The sequence below is a fragment of the Cyclopterus lumpus genome, chromosome 9 (assembly GCF_009769545.1).
Source record: "Cyclopterus lumpus isolate fCycLum1 chromosome 9, fCycLum1.pri, whole genome shotgun sequence".
NCBI lineage: Eukaryota > Metazoa > Chordata > Actinopteri > Perciformes > Cyclopteridae > Cyclopterus > Cyclopterus lumpus.
This window is the reverse complement of record NC_046974.1, coordinates 14,689,631-14,704,663: the sequence shown is the minus strand read 5'-3', so window position 1 is coordinate 14,704,663 and position 15,033 is coordinate 14,689,631. Positions and strand designations below refer to the sequence as shown.

At 41.9% G+C, this 15,033-nt stretch overlaps 1 protein-coding gene across 7 annotated transcripts in view; it reads right to left on the bottom strand.

Moving 5' to 3' along the window:
• LOC117736828 (ultraviolet-B receptor UVR8-like) overlaps positions 1-15,033 on the bottom strand; it is a 276,608-nt gene that overhangs the window by 244,177 nt on the left and 17,398 nt on the right. For 4 of the 7 annotated variants that reach the window (XM_034542417.1, XM_034542418.1, XM_034542419.1 and 1 more), the window contains exon 3: positions 3,655-3,711. The exons of the other annotated variants lie outside the window; for them this stretch is intronic. In XM_034542417.1, the coding sequence (XP_034398308.1) occupies positions 3,655-3,711 (57 nt within the window). The remainder of the gene's footprint in view (positions 1-3,654; positions 3,712-15,033) is intronic. 7 annotated transcript variants of the gene reach the window in all.

The following is a 15,033-nucleotide window of genomic DNA, read 5'->3' as shown; positions in this document are numbered from 1 at the left end:
CTCTGCTTGCATGAGAGTAAAACCAAGAGGTGGCTGGGCAAAGAGATCATTCCATTGTGTAGCAAAAGAAAATCTAGTGTACGGATACCTTGATGTGGCTGTAAATATGTGTACGTTGACGTGACTGTTTGTGAGCTGTGGTGTGTGTGTGTGTGTGTGTGCATGTTCTGTGTTTACTGCATATGGATGAATGCATACATAGATACAGTATATATTAGTGTGTGTGTGTGTGTGCACAACTGCACATGCTTGTGGGCTAACTTCATATGTATGTGGTGGCTGTCAGAAGAAGCTGAATGGTGATGAGGGATGGAGAGAATCAGAAACACATTGGGCTGGGAATGGGGTGTGAGCCGCAGGGTCGCCCTGGCACAAAACACAACTGCCTCGCACATCATTACCCTCATCACCCTAATGCGCACAACACTTAGAGCTACATACAGGCTTGACTCCAGAACACACACATAGGCACACAAACATAGAGAACCACACACTCACACCGGCTACCACACACAGACGTATAAACGCACACTATTGCTTAGTGTGGTGCAGTCATTGCCAAACACTGGGTCGGGACCCGCTGGAGGGTCGCGGGAGAATTGTTTAGGGTCGACAAATAAATAGGCAGAATTTCCTCCATTGTCTTTTATTTAACATTTAATTTTGTAGTAGACCTTTGACCCGCATGAGAGAGCCGGAATGTTTGTATTGTTCCGATAATTGTAACCGATAACATTAAATGTAATATTGTCACCTTCCTAAAATAATGGCCAAAGTTATTTTTTTATTTTTTTCAGAAACGGCCTAAGTTACACTACAGGGGGTAGAATCACATGATCTGTTCAACTGAAGATGGAGGCGATTTTACCTCAGGTAGCCAGCAATCATTAGGAGATGATTTTGGCAACAAAATATTCTGTCTCAAAAAATGTCTTATTTTAGCCATTATTTTAGGAAGGTGACGACATGAAAGACTAGTGACCATTTGGTTTGTTTTACTGATGATGGGAAATAAAAAGATTAAGATAGCCAGTCAATGCCACCTAAATGCATTTTTGTCTTGTTTTCTTAACACGTTTTCTTAAGTTGCGATTTGTATATCTCTTCGAAATACCTGGTTTATGTTTTCAAGACAATATAAAGTGATGCGTAGTGAAAAGAATTGGATCCTGATGGTTTGTCATTATAAAAAATGGTCCCCAGAAAAATTATTTGGGAAACACTACTGATGTGTGAACTAAAACTAACTGAAATCCTCTCTCCACATTACTGGAGAAAAACAATTCTATAACATTATAGAGGCCACAATATTGACCCCAATCTAACTGTTAGCTGTTGATAGGAGATCATTGTGGTGTAGAGCGACTCTACTGAACCTATTCTTAACAAAGCAAAAGAAGGCACTTTTTCACACCCTTGGATCCTTACCCACTCTGAAAACACATTAAATGCATTTTTAGACAAAAAAGACGAGCAATTTCAAACTGAATTTAGCTCCTCTGGGAAAAGTATACCTATTCAACTGCACGACCTCCATAAAATCACAGTAGTTTCATACTGTAACGGATGCCTTCTTCCTTTATTGCCGCATGAGAGGTTTTAAGAATGGTGGGATCGGGGGAGCGTTAGGGTTGAGAAAAAAAGAGGGAGGAAGAGAAAAGAGTAGGAGATACGATGCAGAAGAGTGGAAGAGAGAGTTAAGCCAAGCATAAAATAACTTCAATCTAACATCCTCTCAGTGGGGCGGTAGCAGGCAAATAGCAATCCCACCAATGTTGTGTACTCAAGGGGGTTCCCCCCACCTCTCACTGACCCATAGAGAAGAGGATCATGGGAGAAAAGGGATGAGACAAACCCACTTCAATTAAGGAACGGCGACGTCTCGTCAGCGTGGCAGATGAGGTGTCAGAGAGTTCAGCCGTGGATGGATCACACGGAAAATACTGTTCCTGGCTCAGCACAGTCAGGGTCTTGCCTGTCTTGGACATTTCTTTCTATTCCCCTTTTGTCCCGTTTGCCTTCTCTCGAACATTCTGTGGTTGACACATATTTATTATATCACAAATTTGTCGGGCTTTTCTGCAGTCGGTTTGTCGGGGAAGTCAGCAGCAGCCCCCCCCCCCCCCCCCCCCCCCCCCCCCCCCCCCCCCCCCCCCCCCCCCCCCCCCCCCCCCCCCCCCCCCCCCCCCCCCCCCCCCCCCCCCCCCCCCCCAGTGTTCCTTCACACAAGCCTCTTGGATTGTGTGAGAGATAAACTTCTTATCAAATTTGTGCATTAGCAGCAAGCCGCCTCAACACACCTGCAAATGACATTTAAAGGTCAAAACGGCATGTAGGGGTGGCGAGTGTCATGCTACATATTATGGAGCATCGGGATGGCTGGAGGAAGAAGTCAAATCAGAGGAATGTTTGAGAGAAAGAAAGACTGAGAAACAGATGACTAAAATGAGCTGTTACAAGAGGGTAGTCATAAAAAAAACTACACAGAGAACAGTGCCAAGTTGCCAGGTTGCCTTAACCACCAAGGGAAATCAACTCATTGTGCTAATAAAAAAAACATGCTATTTTCGCAATGCATCACACCATTTAGGATCCACTGCTGCAATGGGAGAAATGTGCCATCCTATCCAGAGGGGGGGGGGACCCTGACATATCCGGGAGACCACTCCTCTGCCAAGCATTTCCAGGAGATATCTCTCTCTGTGATTAGATTGACATTACCATAATATCGGCTTTGTCACCTCGCAGGCCAATTGTTAAGGAAAAGTGCCATCCTCTCCTTTTTCCCATGGAGGCATCAAGCAGGCAGGCAGGCAGGCATCCCAAGGTATAGAAGCCGCTTTCTCCTCTCTCTTTACCCAGCAGCCCCCCTCATGTGAAGCTCCGCTTGGGAGATACAAGCTGGATTTGGCTCGCATCCTTGCCTCTTCCCCAACGCTCTGCGTGGCTGCCTGGTGTCAGAGCGCCAACTCTCCCAGCCCAGCTGCACTGATTAGCACAGGCAGATTATTAGCCAGGCATCTCCTGGAAGCACTGCACACTTCTTCTTTTTTACCCTTTGTTGTTTCACAAATTTCAAATCATTGTGTCCCACTGTTCACGGTGTGTGCCTAATCAACCTCCAAAAGACAAAAGTAAAGGACAGAAATATAGAAATAAACAATTAGCCCCACACTTTCACAAGCAAAGAGGGCACAGTCAGATGGTGCAAATTGCTTGTGGGTGCATCAGCAAAAAAAGATTCATCAGCATTGCGAAAGGAGCTCTCTCATCTTTCATTCCTCATTTTTCTCCTCTCCCCTCTTCCACCTCCACTGTCTAACACCTGTCCTGATGCCAAGATTTCACCTCCCAAACCCCGGGACGTGGGCATCCCGCTCTCAAACTAGTGCAATGCCTTATCTATACCGCACACACTAACATCCAGTATCTGAGGCATCCTTCTCTCGCTGTGCCAGAAATATGCCGGCATCTCTCTCCCTCACTCCCTCTTTTTCTCACCCTATTCTCCATCATATTCTTTTCTCTTTCTCCCTCACCCTCTTTCTCTCTCCCTCTCTCTCTAGAGCTTTGCATTTGAAATTGAACAGACACACAGACAATTTATCATAGGCTGACACGTGTCATGTCCAAGGCCTAACCACAGGGACTTACAGTAGGCGTTGCATTTATCCCCTTTGTTGTCAGCAAGGACCAAGACAATACCAGGAGCTATTAAAAAAGGAGAAGAGAAGGACAGAGGAAAAAGAGTGAAGGAGGTGAGAATATAACATTAAACATCAGCCGAGATTGCATAACTCAGATGTTTGCCCTTCTGAAAGGTTACAGACCTCTGCAAGATTTGAGCCAAGCACATTTTTCTAACCAGCAATCAAATGTGAGGTGATGCAAGGCATCTGCGTATTACCCCGACACAAAGCCAAGAAAAGGCATGAGATGTATCAGGTGGAGAGGTAGCACAATATGGGATCAGACCTTCGTGCTCGGGTTCATGCCGTAATTTACATATTAATATCACTGTGCAATACTCATGGGACTGAATGACACACAAAAGTGGAAGGACAAAAAATAAAGTTCTATCCAGATGCAAAACAAAATGGCTGACCGAAAAATACCTCTGGGAAAACATTCAAGAATAATGTGAAATGCATAAAGAAGCCTAGAAAGTTCACTCCCAGTCTCTAAGCTGCCATTTAGATGATTTCATAAGCTGCAATAAAGGGCAGGTGAGATACTTAAATGGTAATCATTCTTGAGACATGAAAGGGGACAAAACTGTTAATGTGCATCATATAAAACCCTTTCTGTTTAATCGCCTTATCGCTGTATTATCGCTCCTCTCTTTGAACAGGTTCTTTAAAATAACATAAGTCCTTATCGTTATACTGTGTGAAAGAGGCAAGAAAGATGACCCTTCCTGATAATACTGTCACTACAAAGAATGTATATATTCTTCTTATGCAGACTAGGTGGAAAAGATAAAGAGAATGGGGACAGAGGCTAATGAGTTGAGTTGTGTGTGCGTGTGCCTGAGTCTATAAGTGTGCGTGCGTGTAATAAAGTTATGAACCACAAGGTTATTAATTGGCATCTCGCACGTCCATAGGCTTACATTCATTCCGCTTTAACACTATGGTATCTGGCATGAATGTTGAATAGGCTGCCTGCAGGGATTTTATATTAAACCCAATGACTCTGACTTTAACTGGCAGACAATCCTCACAATGGTCAAAGAAACCAAAGAAAAGAACCATCCTCCATCTCCTCTTTCTCAAAGGCAGCATCTCCATTACAACATCATACATCTTTAGCCTGTGATGGTCTACTAGACCAGCAGACCAGCAAAGTTAAGAGCCGCTGAGACTGTTCATTACCCAGTGGTAAGTGACCTTTTAGAAACTAGCTTTGTAAGCCATTTTGGCTCTTCCAGTAATTAACAAGTGGTTATGGATGGGAGACAATTAATGGAAGGTCAAGTGTTTGCCTGCTACCCTTTGCTAGATGCCATTGGGCCCCTGACACAGAATTTGAAGTTCAGAGCCCGTCAGCTCCTGTCTGGTTTTCAGAATAGTGCTTCACTCAGGGGAATAAGTCACCTCTGTAGTCTGTAGTGTTAGGTAGACACATCCTTTGGTTTCAGTCTAGACTTGGAGAAAAGAGAGCATAATGTGGCTCTGTGGCTAAATATCAGTTATGAATCTAATAGAAGAACAGAGGGCGGATGAGACAATGGGGGGAGACCCTGGAGTCTGCCCGTTTAATGATGAGTGCCCTCACTGTACAATGAGGCTTTCATATTTAGACACAGGTTGAAAGATGACTGAAATAAAGGCTACGAATAGCTCGGTCCTATTGGCTTAAGACAGTGAGAGATACACTTACACATCCCGAGCTACGCCAGAGCATTGTTAAATTATTCTGCTCTCACAGCCTTGTATATTTACCCTATTTTTTACTTTCATGGTGTAAAGGCTGATGTTGACTGCTATTAAATTTCCCTCGGGGGCACCCTCCTTCACTCACATGCTCCTATCAAATGAGCCAACAAAGCATATCAGGGCGCCGCGTCTGTGAAACACTGCATCACCTTTGTTCACCCTTCATCAACCCTCCGCCCCCATGCTATTACCTCAGGACTATTCCCTATTCCCTGCTTAACCCTTGTCTACAGGACTGGTGTCACACAGGGCACCACTCTACTGCTCTCCATATTCCACAGTCCCTCACCTCGACTGACATCGAACACTCGCTTGTCACCTCTGACGTGCACGCGTGCATACAAACGCGCTCCAGTGCACAGACACAAACACCACCTGCATGAACACACAAGCGTGCTATTGCAGACACACATACTGCGAATAAGGAACACACAAAGCCAACTGCACACAAGGGTGATGAGCCTGTGGAGGGTATGATGCCTCCAGATCTTTCTCATAATAGTAGCGGAACTTGTCATCCCCACTGATGTCTGCCCCCTGTACTTCTCCCAACACATTCCAACACACGCACACATGCACGCAGCACTCACACACAAGCACTGTTTTAACAGTGGAGCAAAAGGTGGCAGGAGAGAGGGGCATTGGGAACGTCTGTGCCAGTTGCCTGCCGATGGCACCTTTGGGATTGGTAAAGTTTGATTTGATGGCTTTGCCTGTTAATTAGGGTTTGGAGGTGACTCCTGAAATGGAAATGGACAAAAAATGTTCAAAAAAAGCTGTGCCAATTCCCACACACCCTCCATCTCCACCTTCCAAAACATGTGACCCATATACTGGAGTACCTAGTGAAGAAAGTAGAACAATCAAGTCATTTGAAGTTATAGGCCTTTCTGTATTTGTGTGTTTCTGCCAACGTAGGCAGGGCAGTTCACACAAACAACTAATGGGAAATAGGCTAAAACTTGCATGTGAACAAAGTCAACAACAAATAAGAGAACAAAGGAGAGAATGTTTCTTATTTAATTAATAGTGCATACATATTTGTTCAAGCATCTTAATTTACATGTCAAGTAACACTGTCCCCTGCTGGTCTGGAGAAGTGCTACATGTATAAGGTGAGCGGGGGAAAGCAAGACAGACGGAGAGAAAAAAAGTCAGAGAGAAAAAATAAAGAGACAATGACATAAAAGAAGCAAGGAGGACCTCATTTGTAACTTGTCAACTCTGATATTTGATCGCAGTGAGGAAGAGGGTCAGGAGATGCCTCATATCTCTTACACTGCTCACCCTACCCCCTATTGCAAGGCCCTTTTACTGCAGTGTGGGACTCTTAAACACATACAGTGCACAGTGGCCCAGCTATTTCTGATTTACTGTGTGCGTGCCGTCCTCCATTTTATTTTACAGCTGGCTGGGATGCCGCTGCAGGAGGATACTGCAAAAAAGCCCAAGGTCGGGCCACACAGCTACTGAGATGAGACACACATTGATAATAACGCATACACCTCATGTTCTCTCCTCACTGGGATTTCCAGCACAATGCCACGTTTAGTTTTTTTTCTGTATATTTCTCTTTAATGTAAATTATCTTTGCCAGAATACATCAATCAGCAAGTAAAAAAGAAGAAACTAAAAATATCGTTGCCATTTTTCTCTTACTTTATCAGCCTATCTTTACGCATATTGTGAAATTACAGTATGCTCGGGTGAGAGGTGAAGAAAGTCGAAAGAGTACAGAGGGGGAGGGGGAGTCTAGGAGATGACATACATGAGGTGAGTGGGTGAGAGGAGGGGTTGTTGGGGTTGGGGGAACACTAACAGTGTGCTGACAGCATGTAGAACAGTCACCAGATATCTTTAATCAGTGAAATGTATTTCCCTCCTGCTCCGCCCGGGAATTGTTCAGCGGTCAGACCTGCTGGGGCGACACAAATGAATCTTGGCGGAGGTGTGGACAAAGGCGGCCGTAAGGTTATGGCATGTAGATGATTGGAACTCTGCCGGTTTCTAAGGGAGCTGACACGTCCCACAGAGCGGGTGTCACAACCAGATGATGGGGACAGGGTACCCGCTCCCCAACAAACAATGAAATGGGCAAGGCTGCCGCATTGTGGATGTAGGAGTGTGTTTGTATGCGAGTGTGCGCTCACACATATACATACAACTTAATACGCAGACATGACAAAGAGTGAACATTAAATAGTAATAAACAACATAGCTCCAAGAGCAAAGACAGTACTCTTTTATTCATTGTTGACCTTGCATGATGGCCTTACTCTAAAGCAATAACACTACAGGAAAGACATTTTATATCTCCAGTTCAAAAAAATTAAGGAAATGTTTGCTTTTCTTCACCAAGCAAATTCCCTCAGTAAACAGTAAAGTTGTAAAATATTTGTGGGATATTCATTTTATTCTGACAACATTTCAATGGGTTTTATTATTTGTTTATTATTGTTTACTCGGAAAACCAAGTAATTTGATAACATATAAAGTGTTGTCCACTTGCCCAGATAAACCCTGATAATCATAATTCACATGTACAATACATGTGAATTATTATAGGACTTTCATAACTTATTTTGTCGGCTTATTAGGCCTATTATTCAAAGTCCTCTGTTCAATGAATAAAGAGGGAAAGCCAATTTAGGCTTTCCCTGGCCTCACATTGTTAACCAATCAGAATCCAGTGGGTGTGGGTAAAGGCAGCTAAGGGTGTGGCTTAGGATGCCCCATGACCCGAGCCCCTAAGGGAACCTCAGACACGCAGATGTCTTTTCTGTACTGCACTCTCCTCCTCACAAGCCTACCTCCATTTATTGTCAATGAGGAAAATTGTATGAAAAGCAAAAATGCAAAATGGCCTAGAAAGCAGAGCAGTGATTCTCAAGGTCTTACCAATAGCAGACAAAAACACACAGAGGGAAAAGGGCAGCTCCAAACCATAGGTTGGAAAAAGGGCAATGCACCAGGTGTGGAATTGTGGGGTACAAATAGTGGAAAGGAGAGGAGGACGGGGTGAGTGGAGAGGAGGATAAGGTACGTGTGTAAGTGTGTGTGAAAGAGAGGGAGAGAAAGAGAGAGATTTGGTGTGTGTGTGTGTGATTGTGTGCTGAGGTGAGAATGTTCTTAATGGGATACAGGTGACAACATGCTGACCAGAGCCACTGAACAATGATTACTCAGGGAGTTGAAGTTGCGTGTGTGCGTGTGTGTGTGCGTGTGTGCAAGAGTGTGTGTGTGTGTGTGTGCGTGTGTGTGTGGTGTGGTGTGGTGTGTGAGTGAGTGAGTGCACCAGAGAGAAAAAACGACGTGAAGCTTTAAAGCTTAAAAAAGGGGGGTATGTTCCCAATTATTCTTCATAAAGAAAAGAGTAGAATCCCCAGGAGTATCTGGGATGAAAAAGAAAACTGAGATGAAATGACGCTTTGATACGACAATGACATTGATAAAAACTTAGTGGAGGAAACGGAGTAGAACACCGTCTTAAGCAGACCACTATGAAATCAGTTGTCTGGTATTTATTTTATATTAATTCATGTAAATTTTATGATTTTATTAGTTTTCTAAATGATTAATTTAAACAAAACAATTATTAAAATGTTGAACATATTGTTATGATGTGAATGCATCATAACCATGCCAATTCACCTTGGAGGAAATGGTCAATGTAAATGAATGTTAGATAAACAAGTCTCTTATTCTGCCAGAAATTATGAAAATTAAAGCTATGAATCAGTTTTTTCTATAAATATAAATTATAAAATACATATATTGATGTTAAAGTCTTACCTATTTTACTTAACTAATAAAAAGATCTGAGGTAACAAAAGGTAGAAACTCAAAAACTAGGTTTAGAATTCCAATTAATTGCAAAAATGTAACCTTTAAATTATGAAAAAGGTTAACTAAATATCTAACTGTTTTGTTACTTTAACCTTGGAAATTAGTGAATTAATTACACATTATAGCCAACAAAGTAAATTACTTTATTGTCATGTTGGCAGAAAATAAGTCTTTAAAGCATTTTTACCGCAGCAACTGAGGTAAGATTTGTGTATATATTTGTGTGTATATATATATATATATATATATATATATATATATATATATATATATATATATATATACACACAAAATGTATATATGAATTTTAAAAAACTAATATAACTTAATACTTGACACATGCAAAAAACAAATGAATTATTTTGAAACATAACATATTTGTATATCTTTAAATTGGATTAACGAGCAGAAACTTTTTAAATATTTTTAATATAATATACGTTTTTAATATTATATTTCTATTTCAATCTGACATTACCCACCACATTAAATGAAAGCAATCAATTTTCAAGCTAAAGACAAATTTGATTGACTAATTGTTCACTTTGATTTCTCTTTCTTTGATGAAAATAAAAACTGTATTAACCACTGATAACAGGTGATTGTTTTCATTAGTGTTTCTTTGTGTCTACCTTGACCTCAGCTTCTCCACTAGTCATTTCTTCTGAAAAGAAAATTATTAAGTTGCTGTCCTGTCAAAGTAAATTCATGTTGTGTGTCAGAGTGATTTTAAATTATTCTAAAAGGCTCTTCGAATTTAATTAAAATATTTGTAAGGTAACTTTGTAATTCCGCTTACTTGTGAACATGCATTGTGGTGTCAAAAGCCCATCATTTATCAGAGCATAATTTTCTTTCCAGTGGTGTCTCCACAAAACAACATTGAGTGGAACACTGGTGCCCCCTAGTGTTAATTATATGACCTTTTGATTGGATCAACACTGATTGAAATTATGTCCAATCAATATTAGTTGGCAGGAAATACACTTTCTTTCACAGAGGCCTCTACGTGTTTCACATTTTGGATTTTACTCACTTGCTGTGTGTGGTTAAAAACACTGGATTTGATTTATATTTATGTTCTTTTAAACCATTCTTAACAAGTTTAAATCAACAAACTCAAGATAAACAAATTCTAAACCTTGATGAAGAATAACAATCTAATGTCTTTAAGAAATAGATTTTCAATTTTAATATTAGATGTTTGTATCAACCCTCCCACAAATTCTCCTTCACACACATTCACACCTTTGCTGACATCAAATGGTCGCTCACACATATAAGACATTTTAACTCATTTAATACCATGACTACGTTGTCACTACGGATATTAGAGTCAATTCTACCGACTTTCATTTTCCCTTGCTAATTCTATATTGAAACAAGTGTGTGTGTGTGTGTGTGTGTGTGTGTGTGTGTGTGTGTGTGTGTGTGTGTGTGTGTGTGTGGGCTACGGCAGCGGGATGCTCTCCTATCCAAGTATTTCAGTAGGCGTGAACTTTAGCCGGTGCAGACAGTAAAATAATCCTTTATTAGTCCCACAGCGGGGAAATTTGCAATTTACAGTGACATACACTCTAGCTTTCTGACATTACCCAACTCCATGGTTACAACTCAAAAACTGTGCATTTTGCGAACATCCCCTTTCCAAAGCCATCTTCAGGTCAAATGTCAAACCATTTTGCCTGTGTTGTTAAATGATTGAAAAACTAAATATGCGGCCTTTACAAATATGAGCAGGGTTTTGATGTTGATAATTGCGACCACTTGCCACAAACACTTTTATTTTCCCTCTTGCAAGACAGTCCTGCCTATTTGCCACACAAATGTATTGCCACACACATACACACATACACACACTCAAACTACGCACAGGCGCTGTATTTTTTTTCCTTCACTATATTGCCTGAGTGAAACTGCATCGTGAACTTGTACCCTCAACTCTTTCTCTCATCTTGGAGCTTTGGAAATTAAGTTATTCTCATCTGGCAACCCTCCCTCCCCTCAATCCCCTTGATCACAAAGAAGCCGTCAAGCTAAAGATATGAAAGCACCCCACAACAACCCCAAAGCGCCTCCAATAAGCATGCCATGTTTCTTATGCAAATGCAGAAAAGAAGCACTTACAAGAGGACTTTAAAAAGTATGGAGACCCTGTCAATGCAGCTGGGTATTATAACGCTTAGTTGCTAATTTCTATGGGTCAGCTGTGAAGGAATAGACCTGTCAATCATTTTCACATGTAGCAGAATTTGTCTGTCTACAAACAGGGATACTTTGCCGTTGCTATGGAGACTAATCTGAGTCCGCAACTCTCCCTGCACCCCCTGTCCACATTCTGCGTGTTGACACCACGTCAGGCAGTTTTTTTAAACTACCTGATCACACATTTAGCTGGAGGCTGGTGTAGCCACCGGGAAGCTCTGAAATGGGGTTCACTGTACTCGAGGTCGTTAAGAGGGCTCTGTCACTCTTTCTGACTTGCACTCACTCACACGCATTCATGCAGATACACAGAAACTTGAAAGACACATTTCCTTTTTAACAGAGTATTTATCATTAATTGGAGAAATAAAATATACACACGATGTATTTTTATTTTTATCAACAAGGACTGCTTATTATTTGGTCTAGGGTACTCCATGACACAAATATTGTTGGTAAATATTTAAGCACAAAACTTAATATCATATCAAATAAACATAATGTCACACAGTAAGACTTGAAAGCTACATACAACAGAACTGCTATTCCAATTTCAAAATATCCAATGTCTTTACATACAAGCACTACAAAATCCCTTGGACATAAACAACTATGTATATACAGTATAATACGGGTCGTTATTATTTTGGCTATTTTCAAAATAGCCAAAATGCAGAGGACAGACAATTAGAAAACACATATTTGCATGATGGGGAAACCTGAGTGTATAGATTTCCAAGAGGAATATTATAGGTTGTCTGTTTAAAATGCTGTGCATAGATCCTATACTTTCTCCCCTGCAAATCAAATATTCATGCACTACCTTGTTGTCTCTAGTCCTGAGGGTAGAGCTGGAATTACATATGCCTCACACGCATCTTCATGAATCATATATCACTGTATACCTACACACCCTCGTAGTGGCCATTATGGAGTCCACACACATACCTATACGTAACGAGATATGTATGAATGTATATCTACACGTAAAAACAACTGTCCAGCTCTCAAGGTTTATTTCGAGCATATGGACAAGGATTATGGTTCTCTGCCGAGCAGGCCTGGTGGATGAAACGTTAACGCCGCTGTAGCACTTGAGCATGAATGAGAGGCTGGTGAGGGAACGAGAAAGAGTGGGAAAAGAGGAATAGAGGCAACCTAAGGGTGGGCTGTGTGTGAGTGTGGAGGGGTGTTTTCACATGCTCGGGGCAGTGGCCTTTCTTGGTGCTATGATAGGCTGTGCAGCCCCCTTCAATTAAGCAGGAAAATTGATGTGTATCATTAATTATGTCAGTAATATCATAAATCATCACTGGGTGCAGTAATTAATTATTTTCTACTCGTATGAAGAACATGACAGAGTAGAGATAAATAAGGGGAGAGAAAGCTAGAGTGGAATTGTGGGGGAGGCGTTGAGGGGGGGCTGGGGGGGCCGGAGAAAGGGAGGACGGAGAGAAGGGAAGGGGAGGGACGGGGGGCTATTCGTCCGTCAGTAACTGGGGGGGTACACTCACACGCTCTATTTACTGGACCATTGGGATGTGACAGGAACGTGACAGCCCCCCTCCTGCTCTCACTTACCAGCCTTCTCATAGAGGAACGACAATTAGGCCTGAACGAGACAGGCACTTCCTTGAACAGATGCTGGCGTTCCCTGTGAAAAGCGCCCCTGTCCTGCCTCTGAGGTTAAGGTGTGTGTAGCAGTTACCATTGCCTCTAAATGAACTAACAGACCTGTGATGGACCATTTATAATCAAAGGGCAGCCTTAGAGTAAGTACGCCTGTAAGGCCAGTGAAGCTTAGCTAAGGAGCTGAATGCATTTTATTGTTCATGTCCTGACCACCAATATGGGAAATGTTTTTGTGGGTTTGTATGCGAGGGGTCTGAAGCTCCATTCTTAAAACCTTACCTTCGCTGTGGCCAGCAGATATAAGTGCAAAAAACTCTTTTTTGTTTTGTTTGACCATTTATATCATATTCCTGCAGTATTGTATGATAGAATACAAAACTCCAATTTACTTGTTAACTCTTTAACAGGTCCATGTGATATCAAGAGTTAATTATTTTTCATTATCTGCAGATATTAGAATAGATAGGATAATTAAAAATATAATCATTTCTATCACAACAGGAAATTTATTTTAATTTCTGGGTAACTTTTCACAGGTTACAGTGCACCCTCAGCACAACTAGTCAGATGTTGGATAGTCTCTTTAATCGTATTTGATCAAATGGCCACTTGAATGAAAAGCATTTCAGTTGATTAAAGAAGAAAAGAGCGAATGAAGAGCTCTCTCTAAAAGGTTATCAAAGCAGAACTCAATGTTCTGGTTGTGCACTGTGAAATCATTTATGGAGCTTAAAATGTTTTGTCTCATTATTTTTCAAATGTGTACAGTTCATGTCACCTGGGCTCTCTGTATAAAATAAAATAAGAAATATATAACCAGTCAAAACATTTTTTTTTTTTTCATCTGCAATATTATGGTAATAGCTAAAACAGAAAGACAGATATTGTGTAGCTTTTACATAGCTTTTTGTAAAGTCATTCAAGTGGTCTACACAGGAATCAGCCAAACACCTGCAGTATATGCACTCTCCTTGTCGCGTTGCATAAAGTCTACAGCAGGAGAAAAGGTGATGGAACACCGACCGCACGCAGCCTGGGAGATTTCAAACTCTGTTGCCTTCAGCTCAGTAAGAGCTGACTGACTCACATGCTTGTATGCCTTCTCCCAGACCTGAGTGGATGGAGAGTATCGATTCGGAAGACCGGGAGGAGATGAAGGGAGGAGAACATGTGCTGAGAAAAAGTAAACACCGATCCAGATGACAAAACACTGATCACCCCGGAGACCTAAACCTTCCCTGCTCTCGCTTTCTCCATCATTCTATGTGACCTTTGGCACCCTGACCTAAAGCCATGATCAGCCCCATAGTTTTTGCCCACTGTGTCGACATAGGTTTGTCCGTGTTTGCAGGGGAGTCGTCCATTCGGGCATGTGAGCCTCCTGACTGCCAATAGAATACATAGAGGTATTTATTCAGACATTTTTAATGTGCAAGTGAGGTAAGGCAGGAGCAGCGTTGAGCAAGAGGGGTTTATGGAACACAGGCGTCTAAGCCAGTGTTTAATATCAAGTGTGCACGGCGGAGTTTAATCAATACCAGGCCTCTTTTGTTCCCAGCCTGCTGAGGAGAGCAGCGGCCATTCACTCCAGAAAGGTTAATGCTGAGGGTCAAGTGATTTCACACCCACACCAGGATCCTCCATGTCACCACAGCTACCACGCCTCCAGCCGCCATAACACCAGCATCCTGATTTATGGGTTGTGAGAGGGTGATGAGGTGGGGGGGGGGCAGTGTTATTTTATGATAATGCTGTCCCTCTGTACTCCCACAAATGAAGGGAGTGAGAGAGTGAGAGAAGTGAAGCAAAAGAGAAGAGAGGGAGCAGACTCGACCCCCCTGCACCCACGTGGGTGTTTTTTTTCTTCTTCTGTTCACGTCTTCTCTGACACGGTCCTTTTGTTTCAGCCAAC